This window comes from Typopeltis vanoorti, chromosome 6 (genome assembly GCF_054136105.1).
Source record: "Typopeltis vanoorti isolate ZY-2024b chromosome 6, IOZ_Tvanoo_1.0, whole genome shotgun sequence".
NCBI lineage: Eukaryota > Metazoa > Arthropoda > Arachnida > Uropygi > Thelyphonidae > Typopeltis > Typopeltis vanoorti.
In genome coordinates, this window is record NC_143554.1 from 150,363,847 (window position 1) to 150,391,443 (window position 27,597).

The window sequence follows — 27,597 nt, forward strand, 5'->3', positions numbered from 1 at the left end:
ACCACCTTCACTGTAACGAGAACGAAAATTCGATTTATACTGAATTTAGATTCCAAAGAGTTTAGAGTTTTGTATTTCGGAAAATAGATGTATAGATTATGTACTCCAGGTTATTTAAGAATATAGATCTATAGATCATTTCAGGAAAGACATAAAAGTTTTATAAATATCTGAAATTCACTAAAATTAACTTATATATTATACTCTTATAAATACTGTACGTCATTATTGTAATATACATTACATAAGGACTATCAAACATTGTTATGGTTAACAAACATATATTTATTTATTTACGCTTTATAAATAATAATAAAAAAAACAAGACATATATGCACATTTAAATTAAATTTTTAAAACGTGTTGCAAAATGAAACCAAAGATCTCTATCTCAAACAATTTTAACTAAAATCAAATTTAATCCAGTTAAGGTCTTCGAAGCAATATGAATGAGCAATGATGATTTGGGGTAAACATCTACATTTAATCTGTGATGATTACACTAAAAATTTATTCTTTAAATCAATGACACTTTATGTAATGTTCATTTGACAATGCTTAAACATTGAACTAAATTTCGTCATAAGTTAGAAGTTTTCATTGTTGGTACAGCGTCCTTTCTCATACGCTGGAGTCCGTAGCCTTTTCCCTTTGTAAAACATTAAAATTTTGGGGTTCTATATAAGCATCTGTATACTTTGTAATTAACTATTTCGATTCTAAATAGAAAACAGGATATTTTATTGACCAAATGTGCTGATTTTTATTTGTAGTCACTAAACAAATACTGGAAAGATTGTAATGATGTTAATCGTTTAGTTGAAATTATTAATTTTTTTTCTTGAATTTTTAAATGATTAGTTTTGAACACCAAATACTTCCAACCTAAATGGTATTTACCTTCTTTAACATTGAGCCAGGGAGACTCCCATTAACCACACCACATAGTAAGCAATATTACTATCCAGTAGAGTTGATAGATTTAGATATTTTAGATATTTATGAGATAGTGTACGGAAGGAGACCGTTCCTTATCCCTTTGAAGAATTCAGTAGAGCCATTTCGCGAGGTCTTCTTGTTTCCAATGTCACTGAGCTAGAAATTCTGCAAAACATAGAGTGAGTCGGACCATTTTCCACAACCCTGTTTCTGTTTTTCGCAGGTGATGTTCTTTAAATTTAGCCATTTTTGAGAGGTACAGTTCATAATGATAGATACTCAGTATCCTCGACTACAACTTTGATATAAACGGCAAATAGGTTTCTACTCTTCCTTTATCTAGCAAATGAGTTTTGCATTAGCTGCTGCAGCACCATCTAGCGATCAATTCTGATTTTTTTTTGTTTGCACCCTACACAGAAATAAGTACAGAAAACTTGAAACCTTAGTGCAGTATTATTTAGTATGATAATAAGTATAATAGTAAGCGCCTCCGTAGTACAGTTGGAAGAACGACGGTACATTGGCCTAAGTTCGATTCTCGTCATCACGGGAGGAATCTTTATATGGAATTTTTCAATTGAAGGTGAGTTAGTCCATCTCATACGGAAGAAGCAGGGTTTTCCCCTCCCGGAAACTCGGGTTTTTCATCCAGCATACAGACAAATCGTCGGCCTTAAGGACACACGCAATTTACAGACAAAGTGGTGGTGGTGAGCAGTAGATGGCGTTGGAGTAGGTGATGGAGACGGAGAGTTGTAGAATGAATGCCTTCCCGCAATGAAGGGCACCACTCTTTGGAGGTGTAATGAAATGATAATAATAATAATTGTCCTGCATGTGAAGTGCAGATGATATACGAGAGAGAGAAAGAGAGACCGGAAAATTGTCAAAAATGATACAAAAACTATATTACAAATAAACAGATATCGCAGCAATAATTACACTAAACATATTTATGTTAATTTTATTTTGTCTTGATCATAATACAAGATCTTGCATATACAGAACAAGCTCAGGAACGGCATTTTATGTTTTCACACCAGTTGAATATGGTGTTACATCAGTTCTGGTAGAATCAAATGATTGGGACTCAGTTCTGTTTCCTGAGCCGTAAAATAACACAAATTCTTCAGCAAAGGGACATTTATCAGTACTCATTCAATCGATTGCATTCCTATATCTGTTCCGTTATGAGCTGTTCTTACAATCCCTATTTCTCGTCAAGAATTTTTCTGGTCTTCTTGGGGAACGTCATCTCCAGGATATTCTCTGATATCACACTTCGCTGGACTATCTGATGTATCATGTATTTCAAGACTAAAAGCCGAGCATTGACTTTGATCGTCTGGACAACTCGTAACCGATCCTGCACAAGACTCCTCATGCTCCTGAATAATAAATAAATAAAAAAAAGCAAATTATCTTAAAGAAACATAATTCAATGCAAGCCATAATCTTCCCAACTTGTGTTCACTGACTGTTTTATTAAGACCAATAATCAAATTGGTTACATCGGGAGTCTTTGAGATACAAAATTATAGCAGACAGCGATTTCTTACAACAAAAGTATTTGAATTCAATATAAAAATTAAAATTTACTCAATTTTTTTTATACTTGGAACAGAGTTATACCATTGCGTTGTTTTGTGAATAACATCACGTGGCTCTTTTTCAAATCAATCCATTATTTGCGTTCTTGTAATTAGCTGTCGTCACCAGTGATGATGATGGCCTGTAATATTCAGGCTGAATATTAGAGGCAATTATATGTGTGGCATTAAATAGAGTATTACTTATTCCTTGTGCTTTTTCGTGTTAATTTACACAAAAGTGCCTCTAAAGTCTAATTGGAAATTGGAAAGATCTAGAATATCTTTTATATAAAAAAGTAATCTAAAGGTAATTTAGTTAGTTTCATACAGAGGTGAAAGAAGCTCGGTTTTTCAGCTGCCAGAAAAATAAAGGGAATTACTAGACATCGTACCTAGGCCTAATGTTAAATGCTTGGGCCATAACACCAGAGAACTCAAACCATGTATTGTTCAATTCTCAGTCAACTTCCATTTGTAGTCCGATGTAGAGCACATTCTTGTAACTTCCACCATCCCTTCCTTTTCATCCATTGTCATCGCAATCCTAAGAAATAAACTTCCTCTTTGATTGTTTCGCAGCAATTACATCTATGAAAATATCAATAAATTCCCTTGCCAATCTATTTTCTGTTCTTCGTATTGTTAGCAATAAACGAATTTTCTTCTGTGAACCCATTTACAATATATATTGTTAGTCTGCAACTTACCTGAATTCCCTTTTTGGAGATTTCATCTTCACATTGTGCACTGGCGAATTTTTTCCGACCACAGCAAATCTTAGAGTGATTCTCAATGAAAATTCGAAGTAGTTGAAGATCGCAATTCTTGCAAGAGACTTTAGCAAATTTACAGTTTTCTTGATGTTCCTATACGAAATAAAAGAAGATAAATTGTTTGTGGGAGTCTCAGTGAGCAATTAAATTACACTTAAGTAAATAAAATTATCTTATTGAATTTTTTTAGATAATATTAGCCAGGAGACATGAAAATGTTCTTTGAATCAGTTGCATAAATATATAAACTATTTATTATTATTATACATAACACCTCCGGGGAGTCCAACGACTCATCGTTGAAGGACACTACTCTACTTCGCTAAATACATCTCATCCTCTCCACTGCTACTTAATTATCCAACTACGACACTGCTACCATCAACGCCATCTATCGCCCATCATCATCTCCAACAACATTATTTTTTGTCTGTAAATTGCGTGTATTCTGAATGCAGATTTGTCTGTAGGCGGGATGAAAAATCCGAGTTTCCGGGAGAATAAACCCTGCTACCACTATATGAGATCGGCTAACTCAACTTCAACTGAAAAAACCCATATAAGGATTCCCTTCGTCACGACGAGAATCGAACCCAGATCTTTTCCAATCGAAGGGCGCAATGATCCGCTATTCTTCCAATTGCGCTACGGCGGCTATTTATATCTATATACACTGTAAATATAGACGTCCAAAATTCGACCCCCTGTTATAACTCTATTTCTCAGTTGAAATACTATTACCAGTCGTCCTCTTTTATTCAACCTGAAAGCACATACAGCAGCAAGTAAATAGTAGAAAATTCAAATTATAACAGTATGAACGAGACATTCGATTTTGAATTTTTGTTAATGGACTTTTGGGGTTACAAATTTTCTTTTATTGTTAGTCTGCAACTTACAATTTATACTTATATTTATTTATTTTATTTATGAAATGTTTTCGGACAGAATAAATTTAATTAGAGAGTTCCAAAAAACTGTATTATATTGGAAGATCCATTATAATAACCTACGAAGTGTTTAGGAAAGTATTTGAATAATAAAAATTCCTTATAATGAAACGTTGATACCATTTCATTTTTGAGAAAAACAGACCTTAAATTGCCTGGTCCGTGGATTCACTAAAACACCATGTTCATTACAGTGACGGCAGTCCTTAATTGGATTGATTCTCGTATAGTAAGTTCCAAATGCTAACTAACAATGATTTGTTGCTGTTATGTTCCATCGAGTCGTTTTCTACTCCTGGTGATTCTATGAACATACACTCTCCATTCAGATCTGTCCTGGTCATATCTTTCAGAATTTCCAGGCGCATTCCAGTTGCTTCTTTAACTCCATCCACCCATCTAATTATTGGTCTTCCTCTTCTTTCATCAACTTTAGCAAGCATCATCATCTTCTCTAGACTGTCATTTGCTCGTATAATATGATTGCTCCCTCGAAGCTTTGATGATCAAAGCTTCGAGGGAGCAATCTAGCTTTATTCTGTCTATCAATAATTTATTAATTTGCTTTGCAGTCCATGGTATTCTTAGTAAGCGTCTACAAATCCATAATTCAAATGCATCTATCTTCCTTCCATCCATCATAAGGGAATACCATCGCTTTCACGATTCTGATTTTTGTTGCGAGGCTAATATCTTTATCGTTAAAGATCTTGCTTAAATTTGTCATTGCTTTCTTTCGAGTAATAATCTTCTAACATCTTCAGTACAATACCCATCTTTATCAATTCGGGATTCTAGGAGCAAAAATATTGTTAACTACTTCCATTTTCTCCCCATCTACTTCAAAATCATTAAGTTCACATGTTGCCATAACTTTTGTCATTTTGAGGTTACGTTTAAGACCATATTTAGCACTTTCTTCTTTAACTTTCGTAATACGTTTCTTCAAATCTTCTTTGCATTCTGCTAGCAAGGTGGTATCATCTGCATACCTCAAATTATTAATATTTCTTCCACCAATTTTAATTCCAACTGATTACTCCTCCAGCCCTGCCATTCTTAAAATGTATTCGCTGTACAAGTTGAAATGGTATGGAGATAAAATACATCCTTGTCGCACCCCTTTACCTATTGTGAAATACTCAGTTTGTCCAAGATCTGTTCGGACAGTGGCTTCTTGCTCATAATAAAGATTCCTCAGAAGGATAATGAAATGCTCTGGGACTCCCATTGTTCTTAACACATTCCACAGTTTCACATGATCTACAGAGTCAAAAGCCTTTCTATAGTCAAGGAAACAAAGGTAGCCATTCTTTTGATATTCCTGTGCTCTTTCTATTATCCATCTCACATTGGCGATTTGATCTCTTGTTCCTCTGCTTTTTCGAAATCCTGCCTGTTCATCTGGCATTTCTCTCTTCATGAATAGTTCCAGTCATTTCTGAATGATCTTAAGTAAGACTTTACTTGCATGATAATCAGTGCTATAGTTCTGTAATTTTCGCACTCTCTTGCGTCGCCTTTCTTCAATAAAGGTATATAAACTGATTTTTTCCATTCCCTAAGCCATGTAGTTGTGATCCAAATTCGATGACATAGAGCTGTTAAAATTTTAACTGCCTCTTTTCCCAGGGCTTTGGAGCAGCTCAATAGATATTCCATTCCCTCCTGGATAGCTGTTGTCACCTCACTTCACTCTCCAGTGGTACTGGCTCCTGTATATAATCCTCTTCTTCAAATTTATCAATAATTTTGGAGTCCTTTCTGTAAAGCGTTTCTTTCCGGAAACCTTTCTTTGATGTCTGCAGCTTCTGTAAGGTATCCTTTGTATTTACTTTTCAAAATTGTCACCTTGGCACTAAACTTCCTTGTCAGTTCCCTGATCTTTTTGAAAAGATCTCTTATTTTTCCTTTCCTGTTTTGGTCTTATATTTGTTGGTATTCTTGGTTAAAGTATTTTTCCTTGTCTCTTCTGGCTTGTAGTTGAAACTCTGCATTCAAATGCCGTACTCCCTGTAGATTTCATGTGACCTTCATTTTACCTGTGGCCTTCAGTTACTTCCTTTTCTTCATTTCCTGAGCATTGATTGCATCTCTGCCACTTAGACTTCTTAAAAACTGTTGGACTATTCTTCTTTGCTTATGTTTTAATTATATTTTTAATCTCTTCACATAGTTCATCTGGTTCTCTTTCACATAAGTTGAGTGAGTTGAATCTGTTCTGTATACTAATATTGTTTTCAGCCAGTATGTTTCCAAGATCATATCTAATCGACATTTGTGGTGTTTTCAGTTTCCGTAATTTCACATGTATTGTAGTCACTAATAATTCATGGTCTGCAGTCTGCACCTGGAAAAGTCTTTACAGACTGAATTGTACTTCTCCATCTTCTTTGTCCAAGTATATAGTCAATTTGATTTCTGTATTGCCCATCAGGTGATATCCATGTGTACAATCTTCTTTTGTGCTGTTTAAAGCAGGTGTTAGCAAAAAAAAACAAAGAATTCTCTGCACAAAACTCAACTAGTATCTTCCCTGCAGTGTTACGAATACCTAAACCAAAATGACATGCTATTCCTTGTTCCTCAGTCTCTCCCACGTTTGCATTCCAATCTCCGATAAGTAGCCATAAATCTCGCCTTGCATCTATCACTTCTTGTAACTTACCATAAAATTCTTAAATGTCTTCTTCTGATGCCTCTATCGTAGGTGTATAAACCCGAATGATGGCCATATTCATTAGATGTCCACTGACTCTGAGAGAAATGATTCTGTCACTCACTGGATTATAACCTAATACATACCTAGCCATCATTTTCCTGAGTAAGAAAGATACTCCAATTTTATGACTGAGCTGATGTCCTGAGTAGTATACCATATAGTCACCTGACTGAAAAAGGCCCACATCTGTCCATCTAAGTTCACTTATTCTCAATATATCCAGCTTCTTGCGCTCATTTCCATCTTTATTATTTCCGGCTTACTTTGGTTCATACTTCTAACATTCCAAGTTCCAATGTCGTGGTTTCTGGTGCAACAGGGAGCCTCCCGTTTGCAACCAGCAATAACCGTGACTAACAACGATTACTTTAGCTTTAATGGAGTATAATAATATTTATTATCATAAATTTACTTTTGTCAAAATCAGATCTAAAAGGGACCTGAAGACATTTTTCTCGGCACAGTGAAGAAGAGTGTATGATTAAAGTATCTAGTGCTAAATCTCAGAAGTCTTAAATTCGGTAGAAACATTTTGCGCCCCCAAACTTCCAGCATATTTGAGATAAAGACAAGCTTTCCACTTTACAAATATACATAGTCTGAACTTTATTGTTGTTTATCCTGCTGCTTGTAAGGTAGCCCGCATTCAACTCATTCCTAAAAAAGTTGACAAATCTTTGCCATCTGATTACTGTACAATTATATATCCTTTGTAAGGTTTGAAAAAGCTATTAGCACTCAACTTCTACATACCTTAAAGTCTCTCGACTACTAGGGTGGTCTGAAAAGTTTTCTGCCTAACAATAAAAAAACGAATTCATAATTTCAATATGTTTATTTTTCAACATAACCTCCCTTAATACATTTATTCCAGCGATGCTCCAGCGTCATTAACCTGTCCCTGTAGGGGTTTTCAGTAAGATCTGCAAAATATATACAGCCCCAATCGCCTCTTGATTTGAAGAAAAAAGCTGACCAGCGAGGATGCATTTTAGCTTTGGGAAGAGATAGAAGTCAGAGGGAGCCAAATCTGGGGAATAGGGTTGATGTTCCAATAATTCATAGTGCATATCCCTTAAGTTTCCCATTGCTAAAATACCTCTGTGGGCAGGTGCATTTTCCTGATGAAAGATGATATTTTTCTTCTGCAAACCTGGTTTTTCTCACGATTCTAGTCTGGTTAAAAGATCAGAATATTATTCCCCAGTTATTGTTTTATCCTTTTTAAGATAATTAATAAACAAGATGCCTTTAGCATCCCAAAAGGCATCCCTTTAGCGCTAAACAACCAGCTTTTGTCCTGTTTTGATTCTGGTGTGTAATGGTGAATCCCAGTTTCATCCATAGTAATAAAACGACGCAAAAATCAGTTTTATTCTTGTTTAAACGCTCCAAGCACTATTCAGAGATTTTCATGCGAGTGCGTTTTTGGTCTGCTGTCAGCAAGCGCGGCACCATCTCACGCAAAGCTTTTTTCATTTGCAATTCTTCATGCAAAATATATCCTACACGTTCTTTTGAAATACGTACAATCTCAGCAATTTGCCGCACTTTGACTCGCCGGTCATCCAATACCGTATCATGCACTTGATCAATGATTTCTGGTGTTGTTACACTTTTTGGACGTCCTTCAAGGATTCAAGGCTATTATAGCCACGTTTAAACTCGGCAGCCCATTTCTTAATTATCGAAAACGAAGGAAAAGAGCGCCCATAAACTTTTATGAACTTCGAATGAATTTCTTTTGGCGTTAAATCTTCTTTCACAAAGAATTTTATAACCGCACGGTACTCAATTTTATCCATTTCAAGGGATACAGACAACACGTGTGCTTCAGAAGCTGTATAAAATAAACTACTTGATAGAATGACTTGTAATTTCACATGAATGCTTATGACAGATGTACCAAGTTAGAAAAAAACATCTTGTCAATAGTGTTGCCATCTACGGTTGAGGCCGAGAACGTTACCACCCACGCATTAAACGATCTCAAGTATGGATGTTCCCATTTTCAATTAATAGAAAGAATCGTGTTGATTATATTACCCACCTTTGCACAAATGACGTGAACAAGGTTGGGGAATTTCAAGGGATTGCCTTAACATCTAAGGTATTTGAAGTGGTTTGGCACAAGAGTCTATTAAGTAAGCACTTAATGCTGATGTTCACAAAGCTCTGTTCTGCATCCTACCCCCTTTCTTCTGTATATCAGTTATCTTCTCCAGGATCTGCTGATGGGTACTCTGCCATTCCGTTGATTATTTGGCAAACCGTACCGTGAGTTTTAAACTATATTCATATCATTAGACAAGATGACGGGTCTCTTCTCAGAATATATAAATCGCAGATCTGTGCATCTATTGAATAGTGTTCCCATATTTGGGGTGGTGCCCATAAATTTTCTAAACGAAAGTACTTGACTGAGTACAGAAGAGAACAGTTAGGTTGATGAGCAACTCTTTTCCATAGAAAGTGTTGTTCATCCGAATTAGCAACTGATAACCCCATTCTAAATCTGTGAAAAGGCATACAGCAACTACTCAACATCCTTTTCCAACTCAACTCCTAACTCATCCAGCAAAAGTTTCTTAATATTTATTCATTCCTTCTACTGTTGTCTGTTGAAATGGTCACCCCTCTTATATTTCCTGAGAAGTACAATCTACAGGTCTTCATATCCAATGGTTCTGCACACCCAGAGTACTAACGTATTATAGAAGGATAACCGCTAGTGGATGAAATTACCATAAAAATATATATAAAAAGCAGATTACTAAAAATGAAATGCAACATTTTTCAGATCGCATGAATCCTAGCTTACCTCAATGTCCGCTTTAGGAAATAAACGCCCACAATGAATGCATTTGCTGTGTAATTCAGGACATATATTGGCGATATGCTCACCAAGAGTCTTTCCACACATTTCAATTCTGCAGTATAGACAAGAAACACTGTCTACCTCACATGTCTTCACATGTTCCTGTATAAATATACGGTACCTAATTATTACCAGATTCACAATAATGAATTATTATTAATATTATCATTAATTATTGTAAATGGAATAGAATTGTAAAGCTAGGCGACTCAACAAACTTGTAAAAGTTTAAATCCATAGGCACTGTTAAAGCTAATAAATTTGATTTAACAAATGTCAAAAACAGTAAGAAATTATTGGCTACTTAATTAGTTTAAGAGAGTTCTAACTCAGAAGGATACACTTTTTTATTTTCTAGAAAGTGAAATTGAAAACAAAATACTCGTACATACATTAAAATCTTTGGTATGTAGCTTCTTTGAGCAGTGTGGGCATTTCTTTAGAATTCGTCTGCATTTTTTATTTATGTGTTTGTCCAAGACTTTCCTCTTCACTTTATATCTGCAATGCGGACAGGGAATCCTGACAAATCCGCATTCAGATTTGTGCTCCTGAAAAGAAAAATAACCATATCTCGTCTCAAATTGCAAATCAGCTGACGAACTTCACTGCATTTACAAACGCATTAGGACACAACTAATAGAGAAGAAAGTCGTATTTTTAAATAAAGAAATCCATGGCATAAGGGACCATCTTCATTGTAGATGCTATAATAACAGCATACAATATCAAAGATTGGTAAGGCGGGGTTGCCCTCACTCAGACTCCGTAATTTATTTGGTTCCAAATAATACTAATCATTCTTTCTCTCAGTTTCATTTCTGATCCCAACTTAAACGCTACTATAATATGATAATAGTTGAATGGTACACACTTCAGTTCTATATTGTGGCCGGGAAATAAAAGGGCGTATGATGTACAAATATTCTATGAAGTTAGATGTATGAATATTTAATCAACGTGAAAGAAATTACTAAGATAAAATTCACTTTTACTTACATCAATCTGGCTTTTATGGAACATCAGTTCGCAATGAGGACATTTTCCTTGCATGGCAAGACATCTCCTTGCAATATGCTTATCCAGATCTTTACTGCACATTTCATTTCCACAGTGCAAGCAACAGACCTTGTATGCATCACACTTATCTACATGAGCCTGCCGCCGGAAAGATGATATTATTTGAAATTATATATTAACATTACTTAATCTTTAAATGTAAAATTAATAATTTACTATAATCATACATTAAATTTTATTCTGCATAATTATATCTGTTTGATTTATTTCAATATTTAATTTATTTTAAACCATATCATCAGTATTATGCTATGGCAAAAATCATTCATCTTTTAATTAATTGTAATCGAAAAATAAATTCAAATATTTAAAAATAAATAATTTTAATATTTAAATGAAATATTAAATGGAGGTTAGATGTATGAATATTCAATCGCTGTGCAAAGAAATTACTAAGATAAAATTCACTTTTACTTACATCAATCTGGCTTTTATGGAACATCAGTTCGCAATGAGGGCATTTTCCTTGCATGGCGAGACATCTCTTTGCAATATGCTTATCCAGAGCATTACTGCACATTTCATTTCCACAGTGCAAGCAACAGACCCTGTATGCATCACACGTATCTATATGAGCCTGCCGGAAAGATGACATTATTTGAAATTATACATTAACATTACTTAATCTTTAAATGTAAAATTAATAATTGACTATAATTATACATTAAATTTTATTCTGCATAATTATATCTGTTTGATTTATTTCAATATTTAATTTATTTTAAACCATATCATCAGTATTATGCTATGGCAAAAATCATTTATCTTTTAATTAATTGTAATCGAAAAATAAATTCAAATATTTAAAACTAAAATAATTTTAATATTTAAATGATATTAAATTGTACATATTTGGTCTAATGTATTAAAATTAAGAACTTTTATTGCTAAAAGACCATAAGATTTAATGATAAAATATACAAAGAGCTAACAAGTTTCACTACCCACTGTCTAGCATTTTCAAGGCTGAACTGGTGTGAAAACAAATGCATCAAGTTACATGAAAACATACACTTTAGTAACTGCTAGGCCGTTACATTTGATAATTCGTGTTTGATGGCGTGCATGCGTTCGAATGCTTCAGAATCCGGTACATGACCACTTGTTGTGTAGTTTTTTGCATATCGTAGTTCTGTTAAACTGAGAGAAATGATGACATTTTCCCACATGTATTTAAGAATAATACCTTGATTTCTATTTAAATTATTGCCTGTGCATAGTACCACAGCTACTTCTTTGAATGTTCTGTGTCTGTAGTCATTCTCGCTGTAAGGCATAGAACTGTTTTTCCAATCTATAACGTGATTTGATGTTGAGAAATGATGAGCTAAACCAGATGCGATGATTCTATTGTGATTGACATCCCCAACATGTTCCTTTTGTCTTCTTTCAAAACTTCTAGAAGTCTGACCAATGTAAGAAAGGCCACACGTGCATGGAATTTCATGTACTCCAGGAAATTTGAAGAAAGGTACCTCATCTTTGGGTGCTCTTAAGATTTGTCTGATCATGGTAGTTGGTTTAAAAACCACTCTGATGTTATGAGCTATTAACATTCTCGCCAATTTTGTGGAAACTGAATTATTATATGGAATGACAGCTGTGGACACATATTGGGACACCGTAACAAGTTGTGGAAGTTGTCTTTAAATAGCCATTTCTTTAAAATGTTAGAAGGGTATCCATTCAGAGATAGAGTGTTAGCTATTTGTGACAAATAAAATCAACTCACTACACAATAAGATCAAATTCACTATAGAACTGGAGAAGAACAAAGAACTACCTTTTCTTGACATCCTAGTGAGGAGAGATAACAAAATCCAACTGTCCATTTACAAGAAACCCACAGATACAGGTAGATATCTACATTATTCGTCCAGCCATCATAGATCACAAAAACACAGCATCATTCATATGCTCCGTAATAGGGCCTTAAGGTCTATTTCGAAAGAAGCAGATTTACAGAGAGAACTGTCACATGCGTTCGAATGAAGCATTCGAATGCAAGCACGCCCTCAAACACGAATGATCAAATGTAACGGCCTAGCAGTTACTAAAGTGTATGTTTTTCATGTAACTTGATGCATTTGTTTTCGCACCAGTACAGCCTTGAAAATGCTAGACAGTGGCTAGTGAAACTTGTTGGCTCTTTGTATATTTTATCTTTATATCTTATGGTCTTTTAGAAATAAAAGTTCTTAATTTAAATGAAATATAAATATTTAAAAGTGAAATTATTTATATTTCATAAAAATAAAACTGTTTTAAATTTGGCTTTTAAATGAACTAAATGAAATGAAAATTACATTTGAAGCCTACATTTTAATATAAACAAGTTGCTAAAATTAAATATGTTAAAATTACAATACGTACTTTAAAATAATTTAATTCTGAAATTTAAAATATATAATAAATTGATGTAAATATTTTAGCCTTAGAGGAATTCTCATGTTTTCATTTTATTTTTTCTTACCCTACCTCAAAATCTTTCGTTGGGATGTTCTTTGAACAGTTAGGACATCTCTTGCGATTCTTCAGACATTTTTCATCCACATGTCTCTGCATGTTCATCACATTAACCATAACGTTGCAATGGATACACTTCAAGTAGTGACAGTTTAACCCGTGTTGCTGTGGAGGTAATGAATATACCGATGTGTTACGATTACAGAATAATAAACTATTATTCAGACAACATAGAAATCCAAAGAGATGCTAATTGTAACTGTGGTGGAATATAAAGCATACGTATATATGAATAACAGATTTTGGACTTACTTCGATTCGATCCTTGTGGAAAAAGCGATCGCATTTTTGACACTGTACATTCATTTCCGGACACTTCCTAGCTATGTGGGTCTCCAAAATCGTACTTGCCATTTTACTGTTGCAGTGCGGACAAGAGACGCGCTCTGTATTACAAGTATGGACATGTTCCTATCGGAGAATGAACGAACCATTCAAATTCATAGCAAAACGAAGAAATGCTGTTTAAGTTTCAGAAACATAATCAAAAATAAAATTTAAAATTCGATGTTCTCATCGTATAGATGTAATTTCGATTAAATAGTTATTTATTTTGTTTTATTTACCTGAAATTCTTTAAATCGTAGCACTTGGAAACAGTTCGGACATTTCTTCCATGCCCTGAAACATTGAAAATTGAGATGGTAGCTCAGATGTCTTCTTAACAACACATGTCCACAATGGAAACAGCGGATCTTAAATGACATAATACCAGATTTGGGATCCTATGAGAGAGAGAGAGAGAGAGAGAGATAGAGAAAGATAGTGTAAGGATAACCAACATCTAATGAATTGCTTACAGTGAATACACACTACCAAATTTAAAAATAATTAATAAAATTCAATGATAGCACATTAAATTGACTATAATGGGATAACTGACATTATGATTATTATTAAATGGTTATCTCCACAGATATCGCGAAGAGTCCAAAGACTCATCGCGGTAGGCCGCAAAACACTCTTTATACTGTAACCGTCATGGCTCTCGCATTGCATCCAAAATCTCATCACAGGAAGCACGAACTAATCATAATTCAGGCAATATTTATGGTACATTTCCTTCAACTGATTCACGGTTGAAGCACTGTCATTCCCTTCAAAAATAGTTTATATATAATCTGTTTTAGAACCAGAATAACTAAATAACCAGTTTATCTAGAAAAATTATGGTGGCAATTATTTTTCTCTATCGCAATACACTTACTATAGTACTAAATACCATATAATTTTACTTTTAAAGGTGAACTAGCAGCACCACTACCTAAAATATATAAACAACACATAATATTACACACGTTTTTATAAATATTTAGAATACTCTGCAAACATTTAGATTAAAATTATTTTGCAAATGAACAATCAGCAAAAAAAAAAAAGACGCTTAAAACACTAAATATGGTGCTGATTTGAAGTTATTATACCAAACATTAGGAAAGTAGAGAGTAACATAACCATAAACATTAAAGATACAAATTAAAATATTTTAAGCTTAAAAACTATTAAAAATCATAAACTCGGCAGTAGATATAATATAATCTGCAATGTAAACGTCATATGATCCCTTTTATGGGAATCTAAACCCAAAGAAAGGTCATAAAATTCATAGGACATTAACATCATGCATTATTCAAGAGTTTGGAATAAACGTAATAATACTTTATTCATACAACTATGCTTCAAAATCTCTAGAAAACCTCATAAAGGATGTTTTGAAGAAGAGAGTGAGAAGTAATGAATCAATGAAAGAATGAGTGAATTACTTACTTTTTCTTCAATTTTTTGGCTCACACGTGATTTCTGAGGGTTGTTTTCTTGCTTTGTAGAACACTTCTTTTCAACGTGTTCATTTAATACCTTCCTAGATATTTCAGTCTTGCACTGAAGGCAAGAAACTTTGTCTTTTTCACACTCACTGACATGGCTCTGCAAGAAAATAAAAAATCAAAATCAAAGGCAAACTTATAAGGTAAATGGAAACTGGAAACTAATACTATAGAAGGATAACTTTACGGCAAGTTTTTTGTTTGTTCGCTTTTTGTTTATAATAATATTTTCCTAAACTACAAAGAACATTACCATCTGTTATAGCTCATATTTTCCAGTTTATATGTATTTCAGTGTATAACAAAATATTTTTGTCTGTTTATTCCTCTTTTGACAAAGAGGAATACAGAACCATGCTGGTGTTCATATGACATCAACAACAGAATGTAACAGCATATACGAATTAGGGTATCTTCCTGTTGTTCTTCGAAGATATGTATAGTACATAATCTGTTTTAAGTGAATTCTTAATATTATTTTATAATTATTATAATTACGACATCTCCATTGAGTCCAGAAAATGATCGCGGGTGATGCAAATCAATCTTGAATCCCTTTACCGTCAGGGAACTCATAACGAATTCTGGCAATTCTTTCCATTCACTCGCCACTCTCCATGCAAAAAATCTGATCCGCACACCCCTACTAACGACACTCTTACACGACATCTACGGATGGCCCTAGTTCTCTGACTACTTGTCTTATAACGAAAAATTTCACTTGCATCGATTTTATGAAACCACTTTAATATCATAAAAGTTTCTTTAAAACCCACAAATCATCTAAACTAAATTAAACTTTGTAACCCACAAGCCTCCAGCTTATCCTCTTACGGAATATTCCACAAACCAATCACCATCTTCGTCTCTGAAAGTTTTTCGACCACCTCCTGATCCGAAAGAAACCCAGGTGACCAAATCTGTGCGCAGTAGTCAAGATGTGACAGAACCATAGCCTTATAAAGAGGGATACTAGCTTCCTTATCTTTACTTGTTAGCGTGTTTTTCAACATCCAAGAAATTCGCTAGCCTCAGCAATTTCCTGCAAACCAATACCACAAACACGATACACCATATTCAGCCTTTTCAACACGAAAAGGTTGCATATTCTATATGACCATATATTGTGCAGCATTAAATTGATAATCATAATCCTTTGCCCACAATGCCAATTTATTTAAATCGTCCTGCAGGATATCTACATCACTTATATCAACGAATACTCTCTCCAGTTTTGCATCATCAGCAAACAACTGAATATCCTCTCCTAAATCTTTCCCTATGTCATTGATATATAAATTGAAGAGAAGTGGCCTTAGTAGAGATCCCCGATGTACTCCAGTAGTCACTATCATTCTCCAAGACTCCACTCCACCATATACTACTTCTGGTGTCTGTCTGTCAGCCCCCCCCCCCATTCATGCTACTAGCCTTATGTCCATTCCAATCCTGTACAGTTTTTGTAATAGTTTTCCATGTGGAAAACTATTACAAATTCAGTAGAGGATTTTGTAATAGTTTTTCTCCCAAATGCCTTAGCAAAGTCGAGCAGTAAGATGGTGAAGCCATTACGTTTTATCCAATTCTCCTGTCACTTTATTATGAAATATGAATACGTTACTAAGACAGGACCTACCTTTTACAAAGCCATGCTACCCACTATGGAGTATCGAATCCATCCCTCTCCACCTGCTGTTGTATTTTATCTTTCTCCAACTTTTCAATACTTTAACAACTATTCCCGATATATTAATTAGTCTGTCGTTTGCTACCTCTGTCTTGTAGCCACCTTTACGCAATAGTACTATTTGACCCTCATTCCACTACTTTGGAACCCTGCCAGAGATGAGACTTACGACTTCGTCAGACGAAATGCCAATTCTCTTGCACATTCACGTAGTACACGGCCTGATAATGCCATCTACTCCCATTGCTGTGTTTACATTCTTATATTTTTAAGAATGTGCTGAACACATCCTGTTCATCTACCTCAATGTTGATATGCATCTCTGTAACATCGGAAACCGTGAAATCGCCACCAGGATGATCCACTTTTCCAAAATGATCATTCAGCAACTCAACTGTTTCTTTTGGTTCAGTCACCTTCGTACAATGGGCATTGTAGGAAGATGACTTACGCCATCCATTTTCTCACACCATCCATATTCCCTCTTACTTGATACATAATAAAAAATATTTTTGGGTTTACTTTGGCCTGTTCGGTTAATTCTCTCTCATAGTCTAATTTGCCCTTCCTTACCACTCTTTCCAAAACTGGAGAGAGTGGTAAGGAAGATCCCATTCTTGCTTGCACTTTGCACTGCTCATGAGTATGCTGATCACTTTTTCTTTCACAATGTTTTTTTTTTTTTTTTGCAGCTCATCGTCAGCCATCCACTTAATTCCAACCTGATTTATTCTCCTTAGCTTTGGTATGCAGTCTGATACCTGCTACTCTCAAGCAATTTCTGGCTACTTGCGATGCACTACTGACATTCTTTCCTTGTAGCTTTCCCAAGCCATGGCACACTGTTACAAGATGACTCCCGAGTCTTTCATAATCATCAGCCGTATAATTGAACATGAACCCCCCTTCTTGAGAGAGAACTCTATGTGTTTTGCAACTTCTCAGAAAAAGACCGAATGGACACTCTCCCCAATTGGAGGCAGAGTGTCTTCTTTGGTTATGGATATCTTCTGGTACTATTACCAGATCCAACATCCTCAGACCCCTTGTCCCCCCCGTATTAAATATTGTTTCATGTAATTATACCTTAGTTACTATATAAATCCCACTTCCATCTTGTCATGCCCCCTTTCCTCACTCCAGTCGATATCTTCATATCTAAAGTTTCCCATAGTAATTGTCCAGCGTACACTCATTTTGTTGATTTTCCGATACATGGCATCTATATCTTTCTGTGGATCTCCTGGTCTATAGTAGCACCCAACAACATATTTTGTTCTATTTGCCTATATCTCATACCAGACTGAATCAAATGAACCATCTCCCTCAGACTTAATATCCTCTTAAGTTATAAGTTTGTTGGTTCTAATACTGCACGTATCATCAATAATACCCCACCTCCTGTCCTATTATTTATATCCTCAATGAAAATACAAAATACCCTTTACATTTTATCTCTGTAACTATATCATTTTCAGTGAACCAGCTCACACTGAAGCCTATAATGTTTGGCCAAGTTGAGCTTACCGATGCCAAAAACTCCTCACCTTTGTTCTTGATACTTCTTGTATTCGTGTACATGCATTTCAACATCCCTTTGTACCCATTGTTACCCTTGTGTAATGTCATTACTAATCCATTCAAACCTTTGAAACCCTATTCGTCATCACATAATCATTACTGTACACATGCTAATTTTTCAGTGGTGGCTAGACACATGCTTGATTTCATCCTCCTTAGTATCTCTAGTTTTTCCTGACTTTGCACCACTACACTCTCACTAAATAACACTTTCTAGAAACATCTAACTTCAAAGCTATTCAAATGCAGTCCGCGTCAGGCATACACAAGTCATTTCGTCCCTCACTCCATAGATAAGTAAACACCATCCCTCCAGCACACTCCTCTCATTGCCGGATTAGCAATCCCGGCTATTCTTCTCAGTTCGTTCCTATCATACCGAGGCAGCAGACTCACAATCTTTACTTTCTTACTTTTCATTTTTGTTTCTAACAACTCTTTCATATTTTCTCTCATTGCATACTTCTCACCTTTCAAATAATTTGTGGCAGCCAATTCAATCAACTTGTTCGCTCCATTCTTCTGCCTACTTGATTACGCCACTTTCTCATTAAGTATACGTCTTATCATCAGTCCCATACAATACTCTCTCTTTTCTCCTAGTCTCTCGCACTTTTACACTTTTCACATTCACTCTTTCTTTCATTCTGCACCACACGCCAATCGATTCTCCAGTCGCTCTAGCTCACGTTTTGTCCATTGAAGTAGTCCGCGTAAGCGAGCAATTTCTTTCTGCGCTAGCATCTCATCATCCACACTCAGCCATATTTTGCACTATCATCCACTGCTTCCGATACAGTCTCCACGACACCTTGACAATCCTGCTTACATCCTTATTATCAGTTACTTCATTCTTTTGCGACACGCATTTCTTATATTCGTTTACAAAATATTTCCGACAAATATTTTCTCCATTCTTGCTTTCGTGATTTGTTTTGTTCATCCATTTGTAAGCAACTGTCCTTACCCCAATCTTCATATAGACAGATTGTACTGAAATTTGGTATTTTTATTAAATTTGTTAAGCCATTTCAAGTTTTGTTTCGGTTAGACTATTTTAGGGACAAATGAACTGAAAAATATTTGCAATACTTTCGCTGTGGCTACGTGGAATTTAATAAAAGATGGGCTTCAGGATGGACGTAAGAACATGTCTATCTGCTGTGTTTTGGTTTCAGTTGAATGATTGTATTAGCAGAAGTTCGTAAAATAATTCAAATAGACATGGAAATCGAAACACAAGAAAGAGCGTAGAATTAATAGAGCATTAATATCATCAATGGATTAATAAGTGGGAATAAGTTAGTAATATTTTATTCATATAACTAAGATCATCATGTTTATATGAATAAAACGAATAGATCAGTAAATTCGTTATCAATCTTTAATAATTGTGCATTAGCTAGAATGAATTACATTTAAGATGGACATAAGACCATGTATAAATGTACAAATTAAAAGTACATATGATCCAAGTGGATGGGGTGAATGAGGAACTGTTATGTATCAGGTAAGTAAACGCATCATAAAATCAAATTACGAAAAAAAATGAACCAAAAACATAAACAATAACTTTAATGAAATCAACCAGATCTCAAACTTTTTTTTTTATCTCAGATATAATTTAAGAAATGCAAAATATAAAGTTAAAGCAATTGTATACTTACATCAAACTCCTCAAATGGGATCTTTTGTGAGCAATGCGAACATTTCTTCCTTGCCACTAGACACCTTTCCTTTATATGCTGTTCTAAGTTCGTGCGAAAAAGCACTACATTGCAATAGCGACATTTCGTCCAGAAATTTCGACATTTTATGGCATGTTCCTATAGGAGAAAAGTGCTTTGAGAGAGAGTTCTATGATTAGGAAACGAAAAGTGTATTAACACGCAAGACATGTATAATATATCTGTGTGTGTGTGTGTGTGTATATATATATATATATAATATATATATAAAATACACACACACACACACACACAAGTTCGTTTCTGGGCATGCACATATCTACTTTAAATTCGTTACAAATCTACAGAATGATTACTATTATCGTCTTTTTCCACAGCGCTTGAAATTTTAGTTTCCTTGGTAGATTATAAAATATTTAGATTTTTATAAAATACTTATTAACACCCACACACGAGCTATATATAGAGATACGTTTATGATAAATAAATATTTTTCATCACTCACCCGAAAGCCCTCGATTGCATATATCCTTGCGCAGTATCTACATTTTTTCCATAGTTTGGGACATTTTTGATTTACGTGTCTTGTGAGGTTTCTGCGTCTAACTCTACTTTTACATTGCATGCAATTTATCTTGACAAATTCACAGTTATTTTGATGATCCTAAAAGAGATAAGAATAGATTATTATTATTGTTATTATTATGGGCAACTCCAAGGAGTCCTTAGACTCATCGAGTGAGGCCCTAAACATCATGTCAAGAACTATTCAGCATTTGCACAGTATCTGTCATACTTTTCTTTGAATTCATTCACAGTCATGGCACCCACAACAAACTCTGGCAGCTTATTCCAATTCTTCACCACCCTCCAAGTAAAAAACCTAGTTCTAACCCTTGCTAACTACACTCTTGCTCAGTTTCCATGGATGGCTCCTAGTTCTCCCACCAAAACCAGACCTATTCTGAAAACTTTCCTCTGAATTAATCTTGTGAAAACGCCTAGTAAGTTCAATGTCTCAATCATATCACGCCTTTTCCGCCTACCAACCAATTTCTGTAACCCATAGATCTTCAACCTGTTCTCGTGAGGTTCATTCCATAGACCAGCTATCAACTTGCTCACTCGCCTCTGGATCCTCTCTACCTCCTCTCCAAGAAGAAACCCTGGCGCCCAGATCTGGGCACAGTAGTCAAGATGAGGTCTTATCAAGGCTCGATAAAGAGGAAAAATAACCTGCTTGTCTCTGCTCGTCAAAGTATTCTTCAGTAACCAAGTGTTCCGATTAGCTGATTTAGCGACTTTTGCTACGTGCCCCCGTAAACTTCAACTCCCTATCTACCAACACTCCCAAATCTCTGGCTTCGTCAATTTCCTGCAGTACAGTTCCGCCAATGTGGTATACTGCTGGTAATTGTTCACTCCAAATGCATAACCTTACACTTTGCCACATTAAACTGACATTCATTCTCCTTAGCCCAGTCTGCCAATCTATCCATCCTGCAAAATTCTGACATCATGTGTATTCACTATTGCTCTACCCAGCTTTGCATCATCGGCAAATAAATGAACAGTTTCTCTCATATCCTTTCCTTTATCATTAAGGAACAAATTAAATAGGTCCAAGAACAATACCCGCGATTATACAAATTTTACACAAAATACAACCGTTATTTTTGCATAGATTATGTTTACTGATTAAATATTTTCCCCCAGTGCATATCCAGCACTGAAAATTTAAAGTAGCATTTTCACTCAACACAGATTCTATAAGCATCAGACATATACTTTACGGTTCATATAGACATTTATTATTCTATTCATGAAACAATAGTAATGTTAAGAGGTTAATTATACTGGAATTATTAAAATGGATTTTTTTCACTGATTTAGTTGAAGAGGAAAAGCAGGCTACGATGTTAAAAAATAAAATGAAAAAAAAAAAATGCTGACAGATTCAAAGAAATCTTTTATTTTATCGATTTTTAATCTAGTGCATAAGTGCTCAAGGTTAGTTAGTATCAGGGACGTTTCTGATACGCGTTCGACTTTTGTCCCGTATATATATATATATTTTTTTTTTTTTTTAAATTTAAATTACATATATCGGATGGCTGAGAATAAAGTAATATTTCTTAATAAATACCTGTAAAAGAAATATAAGTGAATTCAACATACAAAAAAAGTCGTCCACTGTCGTTGTTATTATTATCTGTAAACGAAACAACAAAAAAAAAAAAAAAGGCCAAACGCATATCACAAAGAGGAAGTCAACTCATTCCAACATACCCGCATGTTGTCTTCTGTAAATTCATTTCTGCAGTCAGGGCAAGCCACTTGATTCACTGAGTCATCCTCATTTAGGTGATCAGGCAGATCAACAATTTCCATATTGCACTTCGAGTGGGTTGTGGTAATAGATATTCCTTAAAGATATACAGCCTAGGAATACATACGAAAACCTTTAAAACTGTGAAAACTCCTTAACTGGTAATTTAATTAACACTCTTAATTTTTTTTAATAATTAGCGCTGTTTGCAAACAAGCAAAGAGAGAAAGGAAGTTACTTTAGTAATCAGAACTGCGCCATAGCAATACACAACAGCTGTATTAGTCCTTTGGAAGATATTGATAAGTACCCAGCTGCATGAGAAGAGAATCTATTCCAGGGCTATCGAACAGTAGATAGCAGAGATAATTAAGAGGAAGTACTGTGCTGATTAGTTATCGCAAATACTGTTACACACAATTCCATAGAATTTTATACAATATATTCCAGATAATGGGAAGTCCTTGTCAAAACAAACTTGTTACTGCTTTAAAATCCGCCCCCAGTAACGTAGTGGACTTCAGAACAGAGATCACATTAGCAAATATATTTAATCAGTATTTATGGAATCAGCACGCCAATAAGATGCACTGATAATATTAATGGCCGAAAAAATTAATATGAACATAATATAATATTTAGATAAATTAATATTAACGTTGGGATTAACAATTACAGTTCTGAACTGTTATATACTAATTCTTAGAATATACTAATTCATTAATGAATATTCTCTGATCTGATCAAAATGTTTTTTCATTTGATTATTATTATTATTACCTTGCATTTAAGAAGCGATACTTACAGTACTTCCGCAGAGATCACTCAAGATTGTTTCATATTTAAATTGCACATCGTCCCATATTTAAATACGAACTGCTGAAATCACAAACATTTCTAGCGAAGGCTAATACGCCACCTACAAGAGAAAAGTAGTGTATATGATAAATGGCCATCCGATATTTAAGCAGAGAACAACTTCCTGTTAGAAACTAAATATATGTTTCCTTGACGGAAATCAACAGCGAGATAATCTGTTCTGCAAGACAGAAGTGTTTCAGTATATTGCTAATTTTGGTTTATATTGTGGTTGTTTAGTCATATGAAGAGCAGGCGATGTTTATTCGAAGTTTTTATAAATAATTATTTTACCATTTTTTTATCGACTGAGATAAAAATGTTCTATAATCACTGATCTCTTACAATTTCTCAAAATTATACATATTCTTTTTTTAATCACATAAGCAGTTGTATAGTATTTAGATAATTATTGCAAATTGTTTAAATAGAAAAATATTTATCTTTTTGGTTGACACTAAAATAGGTTTGCCAGACGTCCCGTATATACGGGACTGTCCCATATTTTACGTCGAATTTTGCTCTCCCGTATTGTACTTGTAGGGACAGACTAATGTCCAATATTTTAATGAAAATATAAAATTATAAATATCATTTTAATGAAAATATAAAATTATAAATATTATTTTAATGAAAATATAAAATTATAAATATTATTTTAATGAAAATATAAAATTATAAATATTATGTAAGCAATATAATTTTTAATATTCTTTTCAAATAATCCAACTTAAATTGATTTGTAAGCCATAAAAACTGACAATTCGAGGAAATTAATTGTGTTTACAGTTTACGGTGGCCGCATGGCGGCGACGGTCGCTTTTTATATCTTTTTATTTAGTATTTATTTGGTCGCGTTTCATTTAGTATAAGCATTTTATTTATAATTCTGTACAGATATATTGCATTTGCTTATTTTCAAACAGTTCTTATTTGGACAGTGCGGTATAGGTACAGTACATAGATGTTATGTCAATAATTATTAAAAAATAATATCTAGCCTTTTTCGAATGTGCGATATTTGGTTAATACACAAAATATATAATTAAAGGTAAATTAATTTTCTTTATTAATTATACAAAGGTAAATTAAATTTTGTGTATTTCCTTAAGCCCTTATCAATGCCAAAACGAAAGTGCGTTTTTAACGTAGTTTCGTTTATTTTTTTTCGTCTTTATTTAATTTTTTTAAGTCTTTTTAACCAATTTCGTTTATCTATAATGATTATTCGAAAGAATGGAATTTTATTGCAAAAGGAAAACATAACGGCAAAATTGAATGCAAAATCTGTAGTTAAACGTTTAGTATTCCACATGGAGGACGATCGGATATTGCACAACATTAACCGTCAGAAACACAAATTGAGCATTTATGTTGCCAGATTTCCAAAATCTGGCAACCTTAACACTAAAAACATCGAAAAAATAAAACTCGCATTTATATCTCATAAAATGGAATTTAATACTTAATAACTGAGTCTAAAGATTAAGAACTGCATTATGATATAAATATCATACAATATATAAATTACTGTAAATTACATTAATTTATATATTTTATAAGATATTTCATAACTAAGATTTTAAACATTTATATAAAATGAAATAAAATAATGAAGAAAAGCAAATAACCATAATAATAATAATAATAATAAAAAGATTAAATAAAAATGACTTTATGAAAGATCGCAAAATTTTGCGAATTTAACAAATTAATTCTATACGACTGCTAGCACTTATTTATTGTATAAGAATCGGGATTTTGTTTTCAATTTTATTTACATATTTGAATAAAATACGGATTTATTACCGATGTTTTAAAAATAAATGATCTATTACCGCCTCTCATTGCAGAGAAGAAACTGAGGGCAGAGCTTCTCAAAAATGTAACTAGGTGCACGTGTTTATTTCGTTTCTATATGGTCTGTAATGGAGCAATCTATTACCACCTCTTATTGCCAAGGAGCTCAAGTACAACCAGTTCTTTAGTTTGTCAAAAATGTAACTACATATTTGTTTCTTTTTTTTTTTTTATGAAGTCGAGGAACGATCATCACGATATAAAATGGAGCCAGGTCAAAGATCAAGTCAGAAGCAAAGAGGCCACTTGACACGGACAACCAATTTATAACTCAGCAATTTTTATATTAAATAATTATTAATATACCCATTTAATATATTGTGTTCCTTTTCATTATCAAATATTAAAAGTAATCGACATGTAAGTAGCCTATACTCAAAAAGTTGAGTATTTTTCAAGAACACTTTGCTGGGATTTGTACTAATTCTGTGCTAATTGAAAAAAGGGAAAATATTTCAAATTTTTCTGTTCCTACTCTTGAAGAAAGTATTTTATTCTTGCTAAGCAATGTCCAAACTATTAGATAGGAACTCAATTCTGGATTGAAAGCAACTGGATTTGGATGCAGTCGGAAGATTTCTTTTCATGCTTGCTATAACTGATTAAACATTAGAAGAAACTTCATTTCAATTCAGTCTTGTAGTGCACTGAAAGTGCACTACAAGACTGAAGTCTGCGATTTTAATAATTGCATGAAATCACACTTCAAACGAGTTCGAGTGAATCCACATCGGGTCCATATAGTGAAGACAAAACTGAAAAATAAGAACTCACTGGAGTTGTATCAAAATAAAAACATCACAATAATAAAATAATCTATTTCATTAGCTTTAATTATTTTGATACATAGATATTTATTGTAAGCAACAAAAGCTATTCCAGTAGCTCCGAATCAGCAAATGTGAAGATTAAAAGCGCACGAAAATAACGCGATGCTAAGTTATTTCCGCTTAATTTTAATTCCACTACAGCTAGACATTTGAATTCTCAATATGAGACCACTGATTATTAGAGACCTAAAGTAGCTTGAAAAAGGTTCAAGCTTATCTGTTTCTCTCCATGATACTAAAATTGACAATATGTTTAAAACCTTTCATACATGAAATTCAGAAGAAAAAAAAAAGCTAATAATCCATACTACAATTCACAATTATTGTGGAAAACGACTGAGTACTCTTTATAACTAAACAAGCATTCGTTACAGCCAAAAACATTCAATTTCCTATTATTATCATTATTACGTTGAAGTACACGCAAAATACTAATAAAAATTATAAGCTGTTTTTGGTATCCTTGGTAACAACGTAATATGCTACTCTCTGAACTCATTACATGATTAAATAAAATATCACTAAGTAATTACTTTTGCGTCATAAAAATATACTTAAATTTTCTCTAACAATTTATTTTTTATTATGCATCATAACTTACGCAAAGTCATAAAGCGACCTCTCGTTGTAAATTAATGCACTATTCTTTTGTTTTATGTAAAAAAGTTGTCTTCTGCTAATCAAGTAAGCAACATATAAATAAAAATATATTAAAATCTTTAATCTTCTTTCTACAAATTGTTCTTTCGATATAGGTATAGTTTTCACAATTAACCTGTTAGTAGCAATCAATGAAATTATAAAAGTTATGACATCATGTGAATATAAATCATGATGTGACTACGAAGTGGCGTTACTTTGGGAGATTATCAAAATCTGTAAAAAATGTTCATACAATTTAAATAAATCATTTTAAGAATTATTTTAAATTTGCTTTATGATGGGTAAACAAATCGTGAGTTATTTTTCGTAGGTCAACAAACATTTAAAAATAATTAATTGTCATAGTAATAATTTTTAATATTTAATTGGTGATAACAATAAATTGAATATAACTTACCTCAAAATGATAGAATATAATATATTCTATCATTTTTGCAGCATAAACATACTCTTTAATTTCTAGCGCTGACTTAGAAGGCGTAGTGCAATCGCCGATAGCTTGGTAGTTGTAAACAGCACTAGTTGAATATCAACACTTTCATATCGGCTTCCTTCCTGCGCACTGTAACATCTTAGTATTATTTCGAATATTTTACATTAATTCTGGACGTTTATCCTGCTTTGATTATTCGTGCAAAGTATATAATCTTTGAGACCACAACTTAATATTAAACTTCAAGTTAAAACGTTAGTTTTTCAACTGGAGTAGTTCATACAGGAACAGAGTTAACATGTATAAACTTATCTGTACCTTTGAACTGTGGTTTTTATGCTATTTATCAATTTTGCTGATAACACGGCGCTTGCGTCAT

At 33.7% G+C, this 27,597-nt stretch overlaps 1 protein-coding gene across 1 annotated transcript; it reads right to left on the reverse strand.

The window, feature by feature from the left end:
- Window positions 1-1,892: 1,892 nt before the first annotated feature.
- On the reverse strand, window positions 1,893-27,512 carry LOC150106105 (uncharacterized). Its single transcript, XM_090393851.1, has 15 exons — window positions 27,183-27,512; window positions 23,380-23,493; window positions 22,535-22,687; window positions 20,751-20,909; window positions 20,225-20,383; window positions 15,231-15,389; window positions 14,030-14,188; window positions 13,716-13,874; window positions 13,416-13,568; window positions 11,356-11,514; window positions 10,857-11,015; window positions 10,250-10,408; window positions 9,801-9,959; window positions 3,242-3,400; window positions 1,893-2,330 (listed from the first exon to the last, which is right to left on the reverse strand). The coding sequence occupies exons 3-15, from the start codon at window positions 22,634-22,636 to the stop codon at window positions 2,163-2,165; spliced, it is 2,013 nt and encodes a 670-aa protein (XP_090249977.1). The 5' UTR covers window positions 22,637-22,687; window positions 23,380-23,493; window positions 27,183-27,512; the 3' UTR covers window positions 1,893-2,162.
- Window positions 27,513-27,597: the final 85 nt, after the last annotated feature.

Excerpts from the sequence above, each read along its gene's own strand:
- LOC150106105 (XM_090393851.1), bottom strand. The coding sequence starts at position 22,636 with ATGGAAATTGTTGATCTGCCTGATCACCTAAATGAGGATGACTCAGTG. Across the intron at positions 20,384-20,750 it reads ATGCAATCGAGGGCTTTCGG|GAACATGCCATAAAATGTCG; the intron begins GTGAGTGATGAA and ends TTTCTCCTATAG. Across the intron at positions 9,960-10,249 it reads TACATACCAAAGATTTTAAT|GAACATGTGAAGACATGTGA; the intron begins GTATGTACGAGT and ends ATATTTATACAG.